The sequence below is a fragment of the Mustelus asterias genome, chromosome 7 (genome assembly GCF_964213995.1).
Source record: "Mustelus asterias chromosome 7, sMusAst1.hap1.1, whole genome shotgun sequence".
Classification (NCBI taxonomy): Eukaryota; Metazoa; Chordata; class Chondrichthyes; order Carcharhiniformes; family Triakidae; genus Mustelus; species Mustelus asterias.
Window position 1 is genome coordinate 79650005 of NC_135807.1, and position 22427 is coordinate 79672431.

The 22427-nt window shown below is 41.6% G+C and overlaps 1 protein-coding gene across 4 annotated transcripts in view; it reads left to right on the plus strand.

The window, feature by feature from the left end:
- The window catches only part of LOC144495804 (ATP-binding cassette sub-family C member 8-like), a 201691-nt gene that overhangs the window by 112917 nt on the left and 66347 nt on the right, over nt 1-22427 (plus strand). For all 4 annotated transcript variants that reach the window (XM_078216299.1, XM_078216298.1, XM_078216300.1 and 1 more), the window contains exons 14-15: nt 838-998; nt 21605-21728. In XM_078216299.1, the coding sequence (XP_078072425.1) occupies nt 838-998; nt 21605-21728 (285 nt within the window). The remainder of the gene's footprint in view (nt 1-837; nt 999-21604; nt 21729-22427) is intronic.

Sequence of the window (22427 nt, forward strand, 5' to 3'; positions counted from 1 at the left end):
TCAATTTGGGGAAAATTAGTGATGGAGCTGCAGGAGACATGGAACTGATATTTAGATGGAGAGTGTGTATTTAATTATAAGCGAGTGGAGACCCAAAGAGATTTAGGGATTTGTAAACACCAAAATGTACTAGAGAAGTATAAAAGGAATGTTGACCATTATGATGAGAGGGCTAGTTTATCAATGGGAGTAAATACCATGTACAGTTCTGACATTTACACCTTACAGGGGATATATTGGTCTTCGAAGCAGTGTAGAACAAATTTGCCAGAATATTATCAAATCGCCAAGGATTTAATTATGAGGAGATACTATATAAATTAGGCTTGTATGCCCCTGGGGCATAAAAAAAATTGGGGCTGATTTAATTGCGGTTTTTAGAATTTTGAAAGGAATTAGTAGGGTTGATAGTTTTTCTGCTGGTGGGAAAGTCTATGACAAGGAGTAATGACCTTAAAATTTAGGAGAGAAGTTAGGGAAACAGTTCTTCATGTAAAGGGTGTAGGAAGTTTAGAACTTTTGTCCTACAAAGAGTAATAGATGATCTCTCAATTAATGATTTTTTTTATAACCAAGAATGTTATGGAACCAAGGCAACTGGGTGAATGGTGGAATAGGCTCAAATTTCTGAATGGCCTACTTCTCTTTTATATTCCTAATTAATGCTAATATATTGATTTCTACAAACACTTCCAGATAGTGAGAGTTTGGTTGCTTGGTAAGAAGTGCAAATGACTTTGCTTGTTCAAAGGAGTTTTGAAGGGATCATTGATTTGAACTAGTGCAAAAACTTGAAGTGCACTTTTGTTTTCATTATGCTTGATTTGAATTTCACAGCTTGTACAGACAGAAGTAAAAGATGTTCCTGATCATTCGAACAACTACAATGATTCTTTAGACCACCCACACAAACATCTGGACTCTATAATTAATTATCCCAATGGAGCAAGGCAAGATGAAAATAATATAGATGATGTGGAACTTCTTCCCAAATGCAGGTAACATTTCAAATAAACTTTACTAATGGTGAATTTTCTTTGCTGTTAGTAGCATACCATACATAAGGTAAAGATGCAAGCTGTGTAAATAAATGAAAACATTTAGGATGTTACAAGACCAACCAAGTTACTTGTTTGGAAAGATAATGCACTTGAGAGTAATGAGCTTTGTTGGGCCAATTGGCATTTTCTCATTTCTGACTTTGATCTTAAAGATTTAAGTTTAAAGATATTGAAAATTTGGATTTTTAGAAGATCACAATCTCACCTGAGAATGAAATTGGAAATGGTCCAATAAAACTGCTGATTAATAGTTTTGGTTGGCTGGCCAAGTTACATCACAAATGAAAAACATTAACTCAAGTCATAAGTAAGAGGAAATAGATTCAGAACAATGGAGCTTGTGTATTGTTTGTAAATTTGTGAGTTTGCCAATAATAGCAGATAGTGGAAAAATTTTTGTAGTGATCTAATCTGACATATTATGAGCATAAATATCTCTTAGTCTTTTGGTAAGGAACCAGATAGGGAATTCTTTATTAATCCAAATAGGCCAACAAATAAAGGAGCTGTTTCTAATTTATATAAAAACTACTAACAGTATTATCAAACAATATGTTGAACCATGCTGAACCAAGAAATATAATTTATTGGACAAGAATTGAATATCTAAAGAGTTTTGGATTATGTACCAGCATTTATTAAATTGTTTGCTTTCTGGAAATGTCATGAGGGTTCTAATTTTTCATTATGCTACATTCTGAATACAGCTTTTTCTGTTTTCAGTAAATGTGAATCTCAACAATCTCAAGACGTTACTAAAATAGTGCTAATTTTTGAAGGCACCGAAATAAAAAGTGTTCTACAAGTTGAAATTTAACATCAAAAAGGGCAAATGTGTTTGTTAAAAATTCCACCAAAATGTTTATTTCCTAAAATAATTTAAAATGATACCATTTGGCTGAGTTTTTGACACCACTCATACTTCTCCAAGCAACTCAACGATTTTAAGACCTTGAATACTATACCACTTCGCTCGCTTGCAACAGAATGAATTTAGTCCCTACAGGTAAGTTGAAGGGACAATGGGGGTGAGGTGGACAATCAGACATTCTGTGATGGAGAACTCCTGTGCTTCCTGAGTCCCACCAGAAAGATTTTGTTATATAAAAATACACTTTTGGTTTCCAAAGAACCATAATCCAATTTCAGCAAAGGACCTAATATAGGCCCTCATTTACATCTCCAAGGAGCCAAACTCTATTTTTTAGACGGCTGTCTCAATCCAATTTTGGTCCTGATTACGTTTGCATCATTGCAGCACCACTTCTGTGGAAACTTTGTACAGATATACTTCATAGAATCATAGAATCCCTACAGTGCAGAAGGAGGCCATTCGGCCCATCGAGTCTGCACCGACCACAATCCCACCCAGGCCCTACCCCCACATATTTTACCTGCTAATCCCTCTAACCTACGCATCTCAGGACTCTAAGGGGCAATTTTTAACCTGGCCAATTAACCTAACCCGCACATCTTTGGACTGTGGGAGGAAACCGGAGCACCCGGAGGAAACCCACGCAGACACGAGGAGAATGTGCAAACTCCACACAGACAGTGACCCGAGCCGGGAATCGAACCCGGGACCCTGGAGCTGTGAAGCTGCAGTGCTAACCACTGTGCTACCGTGCCACCCTTCACCCTACTTCTGAGGTCGTCCTTGAGAACTAAGCATTTTGCACATTACAAACAGTGACATGCCCTGTACCATACCCTGTATAATTTTCATGATCCTTTACAAATATATTTTTCTAAGCAAAATAACATTATTCACATGATCAAAATTAAATATTTGGTCTAGTTTCGTTATTTATGCCTATTGTTCTAAATCAGGTCAGTGCAAATTAGGTAGCTTCGAAACTAAATATGGTTCATTACAGCAGGCTAAAGAGGAGAATAATTCAAAAATTTAAACAAAACTGTGTGATTGGTTCTGTTTGTACATAGCTGACAATCCCATTTTAAACTTGAATGATCGAATATAAGAAAGGCCATTCTTTTTATTTTGAAATTTCAAAGAAGTAACTAATGAATTCGCAATTCCTGAAAGAAAACACCTTCGGCTTGGTTTCAAGAAATGGGTAAGAACTATAACCACAGCAGCAGGAAATTTTAGGAAAATAAATATATTATTAAAAATTTATCTAAGAAAAGCATCTGTCTAGTTATTAACAGTTGCATTTCTTCTATTATTTTGATCACTCGAGTTTAAAGGAAGTTTTTTTACTACAATAAATACTTAACATTATATGACTTATTTTACAAGATATGAAAAAGTAAGTAACATTTAATATTTCAAAGAAATCCATGCACCCCTCACAATTTGTATAGGAGGTGAAAATGGTGGGATGCGAAAAAAGGGTTTGCAAAGATGATTAGTAAATAAGAGGCAAGGCCAAAAGTCACACTAATAATGCATAATCAGGTATGTCTTTTTTATAAAAACAAAATTAAAAGGAATGAATTGATAGCAATTATAACGATGACCATTTCACAGTGTAAATTAAAATATTTGTAAGACCTTGTTAACTTTCAAAACTGCTCATCTTGTGATTTGACTCCGTACACAAGCCATTCAAATCATGACCTAACATTTGGTTTTGTCACTTGGGAGTTTTGCAGCTGGTTTTTAAGTTGAAATTTCTTTGTATCTAGTGACTTGTGTCTTTTCTTGAATTCTATTGACACAGTTCGACAAAGACTCTTTTCATTTCGAGTTCTTCGACCCCAAATAGGAAAGTAACATTTTCCTAAAGTAATCTGCATGAGAACAGTTATTCTGAATGTTATCTGGTTGAATTTGCAGATTACTGGATGTGAAGAAAATTGTAAAAGTTTAATATTTTGTTAATTAGTTTTATTTGTCAGCTTCGTGCCAAGGAATTGCTTTATAGGCAACCTAAGCTGGTAAGTGGGCCGCAGAAGTGGCCCGCTTTCATCTCAGTGGGTTGTAAGATTGAAATCGGACAAATTCATGAAACATGACCCCATGAATAAGATTGAATATGTTTTAAAAATGCTGAATATTTCATAATGAGTTATAGAAAGTGCTCAATTGTTCATGTACTAATACAACTGCCATCAACTTTAAATGGTAAAAACAAAAGAAATGTCTAAACTTTGGGCATAGAGGGAGCGCACAGCTCTCTGTCAGTGTTGTGTGCTATCAGCACGCACCTCACTTCACATGGCCTTGCTTTATGTGCATATCATTTTAGTAATACTGTTGGGACAAAAACTACGTGGACGGAAGCCAGCAGAATATGGCAACCCTGTGTGTGGGTAACAGTCAACAAAATGTCTCATGGGCTGTACTCCAACCTGATTGGATGCATGTGACCTCTAGGCTGTGGGTTGCCCACCACTGCTTTATGGATAGCTATATGTATTCGGGTGCATATAGGTGGGAGAATTAGTGATTGACTTATTAAACTGGTACTTATTTTTCCCCTGCATGGTAAAAGCCAGCAGTGCATGTAGTTGAAGCAGAGACCTTTGCCCTTTTAAGTGGAAAATTGACTTTTTGAAACAAAGGGGGATACATGGGCAAACTAATGGGATTAGTTTTGACTGTCTTTACTACAGAGCATGAACAGCAGAAAATGTGAGATCTCTGATTTACCTGTTGTAACAATTTATATTTCGCACTGAACACTGTTGAATTTACTATTATTGCTGGTGAATTACTTGGGAGATTTGCAAACTTTTCATGCAGATTATCTCAAAAATTGGCAAGGTGAACCAACTGTGTGAAATAAATGAGCTTGAAATTGAATTGGCATAGGTCTGCTAATGCAAACTATTACAGGGAATGATTCCTACACTAAACAATTCTTGCAAACATGCTTTGGGTCTAAGTAAATACAATTTGAGCTGTGGACTCCTGCGTAATGACCCCAGATGGGTTGTTGACATATTTTGAGTTCCTGCGACCCAAACATGGGGCTAGGAAAGCTGATCATGAGTAGGAAGTGACCAGGAGGAAACTTTGGAGTAATAGTGTGCAGTATCTATTGTTTCATTAACTTCCTGATCTATGGACAGTGAAATATAGTTGCTCATTAATTGCACCTGATTTAAACACCACAATTTATTTTTATTTAGTTTGTTTCTTCCCCAAGCTGTTTTGTGATCTAACCTCATGGACATGTGACGATACTATGCCTTTAAGAAATGCATTTTAATCATGGTTCTCTGCAGGATGTTTCTAGCAGTCCCTGGAATTTTGTCTGCAACCAGTATCCTCTGTTGTTACTGAACTAGTATAATTGACATCACATTTGTTTTAATCTGAGCTAATGCAGTAATGATATCCAGCACTACCACCTCTCTAATTTTCTTGATCACATGACCACCACTTTGCTGTGAGATTGCCAGCCTGAAGTTGTCTTAGATTAGTTTCTAATTCTCCAGTCGAACATTGGAAAGACCAAAGATATTGCTTTTGGTCCCAAAATAAACTCTACTTCCTTGTCACTGATTCTATCTGTATCTTTCATCAATTATCCTGGGTGAACCAGACCATGCAAGATATAACCATTTCATTTGAAACACATTTTACTCGTGTAACCAGGCATGAGGTTGAATTCCAGTGAGTATAGCCCCAGTCTACTCAGTCTCTTCTCATAAGCCAATCCTCTCAACTCTGGAAACAACCCCCAAGTGAATCTCCTCTGTACCCCCTCCAGTGCTAGTATATCCTTTCTCAAGTAAGGAGACCAAAACTGTACACAGTACTCCAGGTGTGGCCTCACCAGCACGTTATACAACTGCAACATGACCTCCCTGTTTTCAAACTCCATCCCTCGAGCAATGGAGGACAAAATTCTATTTGCCTTCTTAATTACCTGCTGCACCTGCATACCAACATTTTGTATTCATGCACAAGGACACCCAGGTTGCTGCAATTTTTTACCATTTAAATAATAGACCATTTTGCTGTTATTCCTACCAAAGTGGATGACCTCACACTTACCAACATTGTACCCCATCTACCAAACCCTTGTCCACTCACTTAAACTATCTGTATTCCTTTGCAGATGGCCAGCATCCTCTGCACACTTTGCTCTGCCACTCATCTTAGTGTCATCTGCGAATTTTGATACACTACACTTGGTCCCCAACTTCAAATCATCTATGTAAGTCGTAAACAATTGTGGTCCCAACACTGATCCCTGAGGCACACCACTAGTCACTGATCGTCAACCTGAAATACGTCCATTTATCCCCATTCTTTGCTTTCTATTAGTTAACCAATCTAATGCTAATACATTACCCATAACATCATGCACCTTTATCTTATGCAGCAGCCTTTCGTGTGGCACCTTGTCAAATGCCTTCTGGAAATCCAGATACACCACATCCACAGGTTCCCCATTGTCCACCGCGCATATAATGTTCTCAAATAATTCCATCAAATTAGTCAAACATGACCTGCCCTTCATGAACCCATGCTGCGTCTTCCCAATGGGACAATTTAATTCCAGAAGGGTGGCACAGTGGTTAGCACTGCTGTCTCACATTGGTTCAATTCTGGCCTCGGGTCACTGACTGTGTGGAGTTTGCACATTCTCCCTGTGTCTGCGTGGGTTTCCTCTGGGTGCTCCGGTTTCCTCCCGCAGTTCAAAGAAGTGCGGATTAGGTTGATTGGCCATGCTAAATTGACCCTAGTGTCAGGGGGATTAGCAGGGCAGATATGTAGGATTATGGGAATAGGGCCTGGGTAGGATTATGGGAATAGGGCCTGGGTGGGATTGTGGTCGGTGCAGTCCTGATGGGCCGAATGGCCTCCTTCTGCACTGTAGGATTCTATGATTCTATGTCTCGCTATTTCTTCCTTGATGATGGATTCGAGCATTTTCCCTACTACAAAAGTTAAGTTAATTGGCCTATAGTTACGCACCTTTTGTCTATCCCCTTTTTTAAACAGTGGCGTCACATTTGCGGATCCATAGCTTTGTGAGACGGCAGTGGTAGCCACTATGCCCATGATCATTGTGTCATTGATTTGCAAGGTGCTGTTTAAGGAGGCTTGGCGCATTCCTACAGTGCATGTTGTAGATGGTACACACTGCTACTACTGTGCTTCAGTGGTGAAGCTAATGAATGTTTGTGAATTGAGTACCAATCAAATGGGCTGCTTTTGTCCTGGATGGGGTCAAGCTTTTGGAGTGTTGTTGGAGCTGCACTCCTCCAAACAAGTGAAGAGTATTCCATCAAAATCCTGACATGTGCCTTGTAGATGGTGGACAGATTTTGGGGAGTCAGGAGGAGAGTTGTTCACTGCAGGATTCCTTGCCTCTGACCTGTTTTCGTAGCCATGGTATTTAGATGGCTTGTCCAGTTCAGTTTCTGGTCAATGGTTATCCTCAGGATGTTGACAGGGACTTCAGCGATGATCACTTGATTTCATTTAAATTTTGATTTGATTTATTCTTGTCACATGTATTAACATACAATGAAAAGTATTGTTTCTCGCATGCTATACAGACAGAAACATACCATTCATAGAGAAGGAAACGAGAGAGTGCAAAATGTAGTGTTACAGTCATAGCTAGGGTGTAGAGAAAGATCAACTTAATGCAAGGTAAGTCCATTCAAAAGTCTGACAGCAGCAGGGAAGAAGCTGTTCTTGAGTCGGTTGGTACGTGACCTCAGACTTTTGTATCTTTTTCCCAAAGGAAGAAGGTGGAAGAGAGAATGTCTGGGGTGCATGGGGTCCTTAATTATACTGGCTGCTTTGCCGAGGTAGCGGGAAGTGTAGACAGAGTCAATGGATGGGAGGCTGGTTTGCGTGATGGATTGGGCTACATTCACGACCTTTTGTAGTTCCTTGTGGTTTTGGGCAGAGCAGGAGCCATACCAAGCTGTGATACAACCAGAAAGAATGCTTTTTATGGTGCATCTGTAAAAGTTGGTGAGAGTCGTAGCTGACATGCCAAATTTCCTTAGTCTTCTGAGAAAGTAGAGGCGTTAGTGGGCTTTCTTAACTATAGTGTCGACATGGGGGGACCAGGACAGGTTGTTGGTGATCTGGACACCTAAAAACTTGAAGCTCTCGACCCTTTCTACTTCGTCCCAGTTGATGTAGACAGGGGCATGTTCTCCTTTACGCTTCCTGAAGTCGATGACAATCTCCTTCGTTTTGTTGACATTGAGGGAGAGATTATTGTTGTCGCACCAGTTCACCAGCTTCTCTATCTCGTCATTGTTTGAGATCCGACCCATTATGGTGGTGGCGTCAGCAAACTTAACAATCAAATTGGAGGGGAATTTGGCCACACGGTCATAGGTGTATAAGGGGAGTGTAGTAAGGGGCTAAGAACACAGCCTTGTAGGGCACCGGTGTTGAGGATGCCATTGGATATCAAGGGGCAATAGCTAGATTCTCTCTTGTTGGAGATGGTCATTGTCTGGCAATTGTGTGTCATAAATGTTACTTGCCACTTATCAGCCCAAGCCTGGACATTGTCCAGGTCTTGCTGCATTTGGACATGGCCTGCTTCAGTTTCTGAGGAGTCATGAATTGTAAACAACATTGTGCAATCATTAGCGAACATCCCCACTTCTGACCTCATGATGTAAGCAAGGTCATTGATGAAGCAGCTGAAGATGGTTGGGCTAGGACACTACCCTGAGGAACCCCTGCAGTGAGGTTCTGAAACTGACTTCCAACAGCCAAACTATTTTGCTTTGTATCAGGTATGACCCCAACCTGTAGAGTGTTTTCACTTGATTCCTATTGACTCCAGTTCTGCTGGGGCTCCTTGATACCATACTCGCTTAAATGCTGCTAAGATGTCAAGAGCAGTTACTATCACCTCACTACTGGAGCTCTTGTCTTATGTGCATATTTGAACTAAGGTTGTAATGTGGTCTGGTACTGGGTAGTCCAGGCAGAACCCAAACTGAGTGTGCAGGTTATTGCTAAGCAAGTGTCCCATTTAAATGTACTGTTGATGACCCCTTTCATCACTTTATTGATGATCAAGAATAAACTGATAGGCAGTAATTGAGTGGCTTAGATTTGTCCTGCTTATCGTGTACAGTGAGAAGTCTCACAACACCAGGTTAAAGTCCAGCAGGTTTATTTGGTAGCACAAGCTTTTGGAGCGCTGCTCCTTCATCAGGTGAGTGAGGAGCTGTGTTCACAAACAGGGCATATATAGACACATACTCAATTTACAAGATAATGATTGGAATGCGAGTCTTTACAGGTAATCAAGTCTTAAAGGTACAGACAATGTGAGTGGAGAGAGGATTAAGCACAGGTTAAAGAGGTGTGTATTGTCTCCAGCCAGGACAGTTAGTGAGATTTTGCAAGCCCAGGCAAGTCGTGGGGGTTACAGATAGTGTGACATGAACCCAAGATCCCGGTTGAGGCCATTCTCATGTGTGGGGAGCTTGACTATCAGTCTCTGCTCATTGATTCTGTGTTGGCGTGTGTCATGAAGGCCGCCTTGAAGATCAGAAGCTGAATGCCCATGACTGCTGAAGTGTTCCCCGACAGGAAGAGAACACTCCTGCGTGGTGATTGTCGAGCAGTGTTCATTCATCCATTGTCATAGTGTCTGCATGGTCTCCCCAGTGTACCATGCAACTATATCATGTACAGGACATACCTGGGCAATTTTCCACATTGCCAGGTGGAAACCAGTGTTGTAGCTGTACTGGAACAGCTTGGCTAGAGGGGCAGCAAGTTCTGGAGCACAAGTCTTTAGTACTTTTGCCGGATTATTGTCAGGGCCCGTAACCTTCACTGTATCAAGTACCTTCAGCTGTTTCTTGATATCACGTGGAGGGAATCGAATTGGCTGAAGACTGACATTTGTGATGCTGGAGTCTCCCAGAGGAGACTGAGATGGATCAGCCACTTGGCACTCTGGCTGAAAATCCTTCAGCCTTGGCTTTGTGCTGAAGTCCCCCATCATTGAGAATGGGGGACAGTTGTGGAGACTCCTGTTCTGATGAATGGTTTAATTGTCCACCTCCAATCATGACTAAGTGTGGCAGGAGAGCAGAGCTTAGAACCTGATCCGTTGGTTGTGGAATCATGTAGCTCTGTCTATTGCCTGCTGCTTATGCTGTTTGTTACACATATAGTCCTGTGTTGTAACTTCACCAGGTTCACACCTTATTTTTTAGTATGCCTCATGCTGCTCCTGGCATGCCCTCCAGGACTATTCATTGAATGGTCACTCACTGAAATATGCCTGATTTGTCCACTTCATTTATGAATACTAGATTCAAGACAGCTTTCTTCCAGAGAGAAATCAAGAAAATTCTCTCGTACACATTGCAGGAATGTCTCCTATTTTCTCTTTACCTTGTTACTATCCCAGTCTATGTTAGCATATTTAAAGTTTTCCATATCATTCCTCTGCAGTTCTTGCATTTTTCTGTAATATGCCTGTGGATTTATCCCTCAAACTCAATTCCACTATTTGGTAGCCTTTTGTATGTATCCGGTGGTGAATTAGCTCCTCTGTTCCTTGATTCTAATCAAATGACAATTGTCCTACAACCTAGACCATCTTTCTCCTGTGCTGTAATGGTTTCTTTGATCACTGTTGCCACTACCTCCTCCCCCTTTATTTCCTTTTATATCTTTCCTGAATATCTTATTACCAGGGCGGCACGGTAGCACAGTGGTTAGCACTGCTGCTTCACAGCTCCAGGGTCCCGGGTTCGATTCCCGGCTCGGGTCACTGTCTGTGTGGAGTTTGCACATTCTCCTCGTGTCTGCGTGGGTTTCCTCCGGGTGCTCCGGTTTCCTCCCACAGTCCAAAGATGTGCGGGTTAGGTTGATTGGCCAGGTTAAAAATTGCCCCTTAGAGTCCTGGGATGCGTAGGTTAGAGGGATTAGCGGGTAAATATGTGGGGTGGGATTGTGGTCGGTGCAGACTCGATGGGCCAAAGGGCCTCCTTCTGCACTGTAGGGTTTCTATGATTTCTATGATGTTCTGAATACCCTGCTTCTTTGAGCCATGTCTCTTTTATTGTCACTGATCATAGTCCCATGTGACAACATATTCCTGTACCTTACCAACCTTATTATCGCACTCGATGTATTTACATACATGCACTCCAAATCCTTCTTAGATTTCTTCACATTTTACTCCTGTTCTATTTGCTTCTTTGATGGTTAAAAAATTGAAATAGTTCCTTATTAACGAACTTCCATGATTGCAATTTCCTCTGAGATTTGGAGTGCTACCATAGACCTATTGTATGGTATGGAGCAATTTAATATATGCTGCAACATTGTGATACTATGAGTTGAGTTTTAGGAGGAGGTGGTGGCCTGTCCCACCTGGCTGAAAAACTGGAGATGTGCTCACTTCCACTTCGCTATTTTGCCTTGCAGTGTTTTAACAGCTGTTGTGATATTAATTGGCAGAAAGTGAGTCTTCTGCCCCCATCTGGGGAGTGGGGTTGGGGTAAGTTAGAGGGCGGGGTGGAATCAGAGTAAAACTCCACCCAATAATGATCCAATGCAGCATTAGTTCCCTTGACATGTCTTTTACTCCAATGTCCTTTTATTTACAAAAAACTTGCATTTATATTTCAGAATGGAGTAGTCAGCATGGCTTTGTGCACAGGAGATCTTGCCTTACAAATTTGTTAAGAGTCCTTTAATGAAGTGACCAGGAAGGTTGATAAAGGAAGGGCGGTAGACGTAGTCTTATATGGTCTTCAGTAAGGACTATGATAAGGTTCCACATGGTTGGCTGCTCTGGAAGGTTAGATCACCTGGAATCCAGGCAGAGCTGGCAAATTGAATATACAATTGGCTTGATGGTAGGAAGCAGAGGGTAATGGTAGAAGGATGTTTGTCGGACTGGAGGCCTGTGACTAATGGTGTGCCTCAGGGGTCAGTGCTGGGCCCATTGCTGTTTGTTATCTATATCAACGATTTGAATGAGAATGTACAAAGTATAATCAGTAAGTTTGCAGATGGCACTAAAATAGGTGGTATTGTAGACAGTGAGGAAGGTTATCAAAAATTGCAGCAGGATCTTGATCAGCTGGGGAAGTGGGCCGAGAAATGGCAAATGGAGTTCAATACAGATAAATGTGAGGTGTTGCATCTTGGAAAGTCAAATCAAGGTAGAACTTTCATGGTGAATGGTAGAACCTTGGGGAGTATCGTGGAGCAAAAGGACCTTGGAATTCAGGTGCACGGTTCTCTAAAGGTGGAGTCATAGGTAGATAGGGCAGTGAAGAAGGCTTTTGGCATGCTGGCCTTCATAATAAAGTGAAGAAGGCTTTTGGCATGCTGGCCTTCGCAATAAAGTGGGTGAACTTGCAGCGTGGATCAGTACCTGGGACTTCGATGTTGTGGCTATTTCAGAGACATGGATAGAGCAGGGGCAGGAATGGATGCTGCAGGTCCCGGGGTTCAAATGTTTTAGTCGAAGTAGGGAAGGAGGTAGAAGAGGGGGAGGGGTAGCATTATTGGTCAGAGATTGTATCACAGTGTCAGAGAGGAGGTTTGATGAGGACTTATCTGTTGAGGTAGTATGGGCGGAGATTAGAAATAGGAGAGGAGAGGTCACCCTGTTGGGAGTCTTTTATAGACCTCCTAAAAGTTCTAGAGAGGTTGAGGAAAGGATTGCGGAGTCAATCCTGCTTAGGAGTGAAAGTAATAGGGCAATTGTTATGGGGGATTTTAACTTGACTAATATTGACTGGAATTGTTATAGCTCTAGCTCGTTAGAGGGGTCAGTTTTTGTTCAAAGCGTGCAGGAAGGTTTTTTGACTCAGTATGTAGACAGGCCAACTAGAGGTGAGGCTATATTGGATCTGGTGCTGGGAAATGAGCCAGACCAGGTGCTAGACTTGGAAGTTGGTGTGCATTTTGGTGATAGTGACCACAATTCGGTTACGTTCACCTTAGTGATGGAAAGGGATAGGCATGAACCTCGGGCCAGTGGTTTTAGCTGGGGGAAGGGTAATTATGAGGCTATTAGGAGAGAATTAGGAAACATAGGTTGGACTAGGAGATTACAGGGACTGGGAACGTCCGACATGTGGAGTTTTTTCAAGGAGCAGCTACTGCGAGTCTGTGATAGGTATGTCCCTGTCAGGCAAGGAGGAATTGGTAGGGCTAGGGAACCGTGGTGCACCAAAAAAGTTTCTTTGTTGGTTAAAAAGAAAAAGGAGGCTTATGTTCGGATGAGACGTGAGCACTCGGGTAGTGCACTAGAAAGCTTTAGATTGGCTAAGAGGGAGTTGAAGAGCGAGCTTAGAAGGGCTAAAAGGGGACATGAGAAGACTTTGGCGGATAGGGTTAAAGAGAATCCTAAGGCGTTCTATAGGTATGTCAAGAACAGAAGGTTGGTTAGGGCAAGTTTAGGGCCAGTTATAGATGGCAGAGGGAAGTTATGTGTGGAACCGGAGGAGATTGGTGAAGCATTGAACCAATATTTCTCTTCGGTGTTCACGCAAGGGGACATGAATATAGCTGAGGAGGACACTGGGTTGCAAGGGAGTAGAATAGACAGTATTACAGTTGATAAGGAGGATGTGCAGGATATTCTGGAGGGTCTGAAAATAGATAAATCCCCTGGTCCGGATGGGATTTATCCAAGGATTCTCTGGGAGGCAAGAGAAGTGATTGCAGAGCCTCTGGCTCTGATCTTCAGGTCGTCGTTGGCCTCTGGTATAGTACCAGAAGATTGGAGGTTAGCGAATGTTGTCCCATTGTTTAAGAAGGGGAACAGAGACTTCCCCGGGAATTATAGACCGGTGAGTCTCACTTCTGTTGTCGGCAAGATGTTGGAAAAAATTATAAGGGATAGGATTTATAGTTATTTGGAGAGTAATGAATTGATAGGTGATAGTCAGCATGGTTTTGTGGCAGGTAGGTCGTGTCTTACTAACCTTATTGAGTTTTTTGAGAAAGTGACCAAGGAGGTGGATGGGGGCAAGGCAGTGGACGTGGTATATATGGATTTTAGTAAGGCGTTTGATAAGGTTCACCATGGTAGGCTTCTGCAGAAAATGCAGATGTATGGGATTGGGGGTGATCTAGGAAATTGGATCAGGAATTGGCTAGCGGATAGGAAACAGAGGGTGGTGGTTGATAGTAAATATTCATCATGGAGTGCGGTTACAAGTGGTGTACCTCAGGGATCTGTTTTGGGGCCACTGCTGTTTGTAATATTTATTAATGATCTGGATGAGGGTATAGTTGGGTGGATTAGCAAATTTGCTGATGACACCAAAGTCGGTGGTGTGGTAGACAGTGAGGAAGGGTGTCGTAGTTTGCAGGAAGACTTAGACAGGTTGCAAAGTTGGGCCGAGAGGTGGCGGATGGAGTTTAATGCGGAGAAGTGTGAGGTAATTCACTTTGGTAGGAATAACAGATGTGTTGAGTATAGGGCTAACGGGAGGACTTTGAATAGTGTGGAGGAGCAGAGGGATCTAGGTGTATGTGTGCATAGATCCCTGAAAGTTGGGAATCAAGTAGATAAGGTTGTTAAGAAGGCATATGGTGTCTTGGCGTTTATTGGTAGGGGGATTGAATTTAGGAGTCGTAGCGTTATGTTGCAACTGTACACAACTCTGGTGCGGCCGCACTTGGAGTACTGTGTGCAGTTCTGGTCCCCACATTACAGGAAGGATGTGGAGGCTTTGGAGAGGGTGCAGAGGAGGTTTACCAGGATGTTGCCTGGTATGGAGGGGAGATCCTATGAGGAGAGGCTGAGGGATTTGGGATTGTTTTCGCTGGAAAGGCGGCGGCTAAGAGGGGATCTTATTGAAACATATAAGATGATTAGAGGTTTAGATAGGGTGGATAGTGATAGCCTTTTTCCTCTGATGGAGAAATCCAGCACGAGGGGGCATGGCTTTAAATTGAGGGGGGGTAGTTATAGAACCGATGTCAGGGGTAGGTTCTTTACCCAGAGGGTGGTGAGGGATTGGAATGCCCTGCCAGCATCAGTAGTAAATGCGCCTAGTTTGGGGGCGTTTAAGAGATCCGTAGATAGGTTCATGGACGAAAAGAAATTGGTTTAGGTTGGAGGGTCACAGTTTTTTTTTAACTGGTCGGTGCAACATCGTGGGCCGAAGGGCCTGTTCTGCGCTGTAATGTTCTATGTTCTATGTTCTATGTTCATCAGTCAGAGCATTGACAGGAAGTTGGGAATTTATGTTGCAGATGTGCAGGACGTTGGTAAGGCTGCACCTGGAGTATTGTGTTCAGTTTTTGTCGCCTTGCTATAGGAAAGATGTTATTAAACTGGAGAGAGTGCAGAAGAGATTTACAAGAATGTTTTCAGGACTCGAGGGACTGAGTTATAGGGAAAGATTGGATATGCTGGACTTTCTTCTTTGGAGCGTAAGAAACTGGGGGGTGATCTTATAGAGGTGTATAAGATCATGAGAGGCATGGATAGCGTGAATGCACTCGGTCTTTTTCCCAGGATTGAGGAATCGAGAACTAGAGGACATAGCCTAAGTTTAGAGGGAAGAGAATACATGGGAACCTGAGGACCAACATTTTTACACACAGGTTGATACGTATGTGGAATGAGCTGCCAGAGGAAATAGTTGAGGCAGGGACATGGACAACATTTAAAGGGCATTTGGACAGATACATGGATAGGAAAGGTTTAGAAGGATATGGACCAAATGCAGGCAAATGGGGTTAGGTATTTTGGTCGGCATGGACCAGTTTGGGCCGAAGAGCCTGTCTCTGTGCCATAGTTTCAATGATCTATAATTTCACCTATTCAGAATGCCTAAAATGCTTCACAAGTTAATTACTTTTGAAGCTTTATTTTGTAGGCAGACAGGCAACCGGTTTACACACTGCAAGGTTCCACAAGCAGCAATGATGTCTATTTTGATGGTGATGTTTCAATAATGCGTGTTGACCAGGACATAGGAAGGACTCTCCTTTTTGAATGTACCATGGGAACTTTAACCTCCATTAGAACAGGAAGATAGAACCTTAAAATTTATTTATTAGTGTCACAAGTTGGCTTACATTAACACTGCAATGAGTTACTGTGAAAATTCCCCAGTTGCCACACTCCGGCACCTGTTCAGGTACACTGAAGGAGAATTTAGCATGGCCAATGCTAACCAGCATGTCTTCGGACTGTAGGAGGAAACCAGAGTACCTGGAGGAAGCCCACGCAGACATGGGGAGAACGTGCAGACTCCACACAGACAATGACTCCAGGCAGGAATTGAATTTGGGTCCCTGGCGCTGTGAGGCAGCAATGCTAACCACTGTGCCGCGATGGTTTAATGTCTTAACCAAAAGATAGCACCTCCAATAATGTTGGGCTACCTCAGTCTAGCTGTGAAGTGTCAGCAATAATCCAAAGTTAAGGTACTGGAGTGAGGCTTGAATCCCAGATCTTCTGACTCGAAGCAAGAGTGGTCTCATTGAGCTAAGCTGATGTTTGACCATCTTCCTTTCTATATACTGTGAAAAATGTAACACGACATAATGTGTGGAGACTGCAATTTTGGTGTTTTATCTCTGCTCGCAGATTACTAGCTATTCATGCACCATGCATCAGGAGCACAAGGAAGAAGGGAAATTAACAGATCATTTGCAACCCTGTTTGAGTTTTTGGAGGGCTTTGTTACAGTGTGGCTAGTCTGAACAGGTGATGGGGAAAGGGTTTCTTCTTTTGCCAAGTAGATTTTAAACAGGATTTGTCCATTCCTGAGCCATCCCCTTCTATGGTTGCCCATGGAAGCAACAGACTATAGTTAGACTGAGATTCAGCAGCTCCATAACAATGATTATTGCAGAGGATTTATAGTCAGCAATGTGGAATTAATTACATCAATTCAGAATTGTGCATCATGTATATTTTCTGACGTCTCTGCGCTGCACCTGCCGTGCAGTACATTGCTACGTCAGCATTGTTGGCGCAGTTATAGTAAGAAGTTTAACAACACCAGGTTAAAGTCCAACAGGTTTATTTGGTAGCAAAAGCCACACAAGCTTTCGGAGCTGCAAGCCCCTTCTTCAGGTGAGTGGGCCCACTCACCTGAAGAAGGGGCTTGCAGCTCCGAAAGCTTGTGTGGCTTTTGCTACCAAATAAACCTGTTGGACTTTAACCTGGTGTTGTTAAACTTCTTACTGTGTTTACCCCAGTCCAACGCCGGCATCTCCACATCGCAGTTATAGTGATACAGGGATAATCTTTTTGAGTATCGTGATGATTGATGACTGTGTGTGGGATTTTGTTACTCTGAGGGAATATTTATGGTGCTGCTAAAGTGGGGAAATCATTTTATGAGGGATTCCCGTTGCCCTTTGTGACTCTTTGGAAGGGTGAGTCTTGAAATTATTTCTTTCTTTGTTGCTTTGTTGGCAGTGTTGTTCCTTGGATTCTGCTGAGAAATATGATCAAGATAAAGGCCAAAAATAATATAGATGTAGAAGAATGCAGAGAGCTAACTATGGAACTATGAGAAAAGTTCTAAGATTAAATGGGAAACCAAACTAAAAATAAAATATATTTTAAGACTACTTTGAAGGATATGGGAATTAAGTATATTCCTATGAGAAAAAGAAGAAAAACAAGACTGGCACCATAATTGCTGAGTAAAGAGATTCAAAATAATCACGGCTTAAACAAAATTATTTTTAAAAACCTGCAAGGAACCAAAAAACCAAGGCAGATTAGAAGTTTTACAAAATTAAGGGGCGGCACGGTAGCACAGTGGTTAGCACTGCAGCTTCACAGCTCCAGGGACCTGGGTTCGATTCCCGGCTTGGGTCACTGTCTGTGTGGAGTTTGCACATTCTCTTCGTGTCTGCGTGGGTTTCCTCCGGGTGCTCCGGTTTCCTCCCACAGTCCAAAGATGTGCGGGTTAGGTTGATTGGCCACGCTAAAATTGCCCTTAGTGTCCTGGGATGTGTAGGTTAGAGGGATTAATGGGTAAATATGTAGGGATATGGGGATAGGGCCTGGGTGGGATTGTGGTCGGTGCAGACTCGATGGGCCAAATGGCGCCTCTCTGTGCTGTAGGGTTTCTAAGATTTCTAAGAATCACTGAATTGAAAAGGTACAAAGGATATTGAGACATTTGAACAATGGTTAGCTTTTAGGTTTTGCTGATTAAGCTCATGCAGATTTTTGTTAATTTATTGGAATAGAATATTGTTGGCACCTAAATTCTGGTGTGAAATCAATGACATAACTGTAATATGCTTTGAATCAGGCAACTAGAGGGTATCCCTAAAATGGGCCTTAATTGGCCTCGTCCGAATAATCAAAAATTTGTTCACAGGGATTTATGAGCACCTTGTGGAGGTTAGCTGGCTGCCTTGCTAGCAGTAGCCATGGGTGAGTGCCATGAACATAAGAACATAAGAGATAAGGGTAGGAGCGGACCACGAGGCCCCTTGAGCCTGCATTCAGTATGTTTATGGCTGATCTTCCATCTTAATTCTACTTTCCCACTTGCTCCCCAATATCCCTTGATTTCCTGAGAGACCAAAAACCTGTCAATCTCAACCTTAAATATATTCAACAATGGAGCATCTGTGACCCACTGGGTTAGAGTTCCAAAGATTCAGACCCCTTTGAGTGAAGAAATTTCTCTTGATCTCAGTCCAAAAGGATCAGCTTGTTATCTTGAGACCATGCCCCTATATTCTAGATTCCCCAACCAGGAAAACAACTTCTCTCTGTCTACCATGTCAAACCCCTTTAGAATTTTGTATATTGCAATGAGATCACTTCTCATTCTTCTAAATTCCAGAGAGTACAGGCCTAATGTACTCAGCTTTTCATCATAAGACAACCATCCCATCCCAGGAACTAACTAATTTAACCTTTGCTGTTTAACCTTTAACCAATGCAAGTATATCCTTCCTTAGATATGGAGATGAAAACTGTGTACAGTACTCCAGGTCTGGTCTCAGCAGAACCCTGTACAATTGTAACAATTTGAGGGCAGAGAGGTACAGTGGGACCAGGCTAACAAAAACCTATATCCTACTACTCCTTCAGGTTCTACAAGAATGATTCTTTAAAAATTACTAAAACTTACCTTTTAAATAATAGTTGTCTCCGGGTCACGGTAATGACAGGTGCTGTATTTTCTCTGCTAATAGTGAAAGGTTCTAAACTTTCTTCAGGCTCCTTATTTTATGTACATTAAGAGTCTAGTCTTTTCTTACTTTCCCTAGTTCCTTTCTTCACAATATATTGCAGGTATGATATTATTGTTTATCTTTGGTAATGCTCAATTCATTATAGTGATGTTATCCAGAGGGAACATGACTTGCTTAAGATGGTATTCTTTGTCAAAAGTAGATCATGCCTTACGAGCCTGGTGGAGTTCTTCGAAAATGTGACTAAACACATTGACGAAGGGAAAGCGGTAGATGTGGTTTATATGGATTTTAGCAAGGCGTTCGATAAGGTGCCCCATGCAAGGTTTCTCGAAAAAGTGAGAGGGCATGGGATCCAAGGGGCTGCTGCCCGGTGGATCCAGAACTGGCTTGCCCAACGAGGCAGAGAGTGTATATAGATGGGTCTTTTTCTAATTGTAGGTCGGTCACCAGTGGTGTGCCCCAGGGATCTGTTCTGGGACCCTTGCTGTTTGTCATTTTCATAAATGACCTGGATGAGGAAGTGGAGGGATGGGTTGGTAAGTTTGCTGATGACACAAAGGTTGGTGGGGTTGTGGTTGGTCTGGAGGGATGTCAGAAGTTACAGAGGGACATAGATAGGATGCAAGACTGGGCGGAGAAGTGGCAGATGGACTTCAACCCAGATAAATGCGTAGTGGTCCATTTTGGCAGGTCGAATGGGATGAAAGAGTACAATATAAAGGGAAAGACTCTCAGTACGGTAGAGGATCAGAAGGACCTTGGGGTCCGGGTCCATAGGACTCTAAAATCGGCCCCGCAGGTGGAGGAGGTGGTTAAGAAGGTGTATGGTGTGCTGGCCTTTATCAATCGAGGGATTGAGTTTAGGAGTCCGGGGATAATGATGCAGCTATATAAGACCCTCGTCAGACCCCACTTGGAGTACTGTGCTCAGTTCTGGTCGCCTCATTACAGGAAGGATATGGAAATGATTGAAAGGGTGCAGAGGAGATTTACAAGGATGTTGCCTGGATTGAGTGGCATGCCTTATGAGGATAGGCTGAGGGAGCTCGGTCTTTTCTCCTTGGAGAGACGTAGGATGAGAGGGGACTTAATAGAGGTATATAAGATGTTGAGAGGCATAGATCGGGTGGACTCTCAGAGGCTTTTTACCAGGGTGAAAATGTCTGCTACGGGAGGACACAGGTTTAAGGTGCTGGGGGGTAGGTACAGGGAAAATGTTAGGGGGAATTTTTTCACACAGAGGGTGGTGGGCGAGTGGAATCGGCTGCCGTCAGTGGTGGTGGAGGCAAACTCAATAGGGTCTTTTAAGAGACTCCTGGATGAGTACATGGGACTTAATAGGATGGAGGGTTATAGGTAGGCCTAAATGGTAGGGATATGTTCGGCACAACTTGTGGGGCCGAAGGGCCTGTTTTGTGCTGTAGTTTTCTATGTTTCTATGGAATTATGATTTTCCATATCCTAGATGACATGAAACAAGGAGGACCATCATAATATATTGTCTTTATCAGTTATCATTTAACATCAACATAGTCTTCCATATAATAGTTCTAATGCCTTGTAGCTCAATGTAATCCTTATCTTAATTTCAAATTTCCATTTGAAACAGTTTGTTAGATCTTGTGTGATTTTTCTCTCCTGTCCCTCTCCTGAAGAGAAACGGGTAGATAAGATGGGAGGTGAAATTTATTTCATCTTCATTATTGATTTCCCTTCAGTACAGTACCGAAGTGATCATTATTTTACGTGCAAGCCTTCCCAATGATTGTAGGAAGGCTGTTTTACCAATGGAACAACACAGATTATCCTGTCCTCCTATGATATCAACAAACATATACTCCAAGCACAATTTCAAGGTAGTGAACAAAAAGTTTGAAATCTGGTAATTTAACTTCTACCACCTCAACAGTGACATATGTGCAATTCTCTACTTTTCCTATTGTTCACAGGCATCCTTACCTTTCCTTTCAATTTAGGTTGGCATTCTTCTCACTCTTTCATTGCAAGTCATTCCAGCACTCCCTTCTTAACCCTTCAATTCATGCTGGCACACTGCCTCTTTCCCACATGTCGGCAATTCTTTTCCCCTTTCCTGTCCAGCTACTACATGCGTAAAATAACTTGTTTGAATTTTGTTTAATTTTGAGAGAGACCATGCAAGGATAGATTGTATATGTGGTTGAAAGTGCAAGATTTTTAGAAGATTCACATTTCTGACTTGATTGTGCATGTGAACTCTAATTTGGTTTCTCTTTCCCCTATTTTTGCTTCTGCATACATTTTTAATAATTCATTTAATAATACTAAGTTAATGTAAATTAAATGAAAAAGTTGGGGAAATTGCAAAACTTACAATAATCCACTACTTTAATCTTTATTACAAAAGTCTATACATTTGAGATTTTGTTTTAAAATGAGTTGAATGCAATGTTTATTTTTTTTCCAGTATTGGCAATGTGCTGGAGATCCACAATGGCTATTTTGCATGGGATAACAAATCTGACAGATCTGTCCTTCAGGATATCTCAATAAAGATTTTCCAAAGCAAAGTTACAGTTATTATAGGCAAGGTAAGGTAATGTTATAACTATTTTAATAGGTCAGTAACAATATAAGTTACATGTTTATGGTGTTCATTATGTAAAATATCATATTGCATTGCTTTACATCTAGAGGTTAACACCAACAAGAAGGTAAACACATTTTGATATGCGTTGCTGAAAATTAGAACAATTAGAGTTGTTTAAAATAATAGGATTTGATAGAGTAGGTACAACAAATTTATTTTATCTTGGGGGAAATCCACAATCTAAAAGCATAATTTCAAATTAGTGCTAGGCCATTCAAACAGTAAGTCAATTGTCACAAAGCGTAGCAGAAATCTCGAATTTCTAGACATTTAGAATTCTCTAGCAGGCCAGGTCAAATTGAATTTTCAAGACTGAGTTTAATAAATTTTTCTTATCTAAGATTATTAAGGAAGAGTATAGAGAAAATGTTCCCATCAGTAGGAGAGACTAGGATTTGAGGGCACAGCCTCAGAATAAAGGGATGACCTATTAGAACCAAGATGAGGAGGAATTTCTTCAGCCAGAGGGTGGTGAATCTGTGAAATTCATTGCCGCAGAAAGCTGTGAAGGCCAATTGATCGAGTGTTTTAAGACAGAGATAGGTAGGTTCTTGATTGGTAAGGGGATCAAAGGTTATGGGTAAAAGGCAGGAGAAAGGGATTGACAAACATATCAGCAATGAATGAAAGGCAGAGCAGA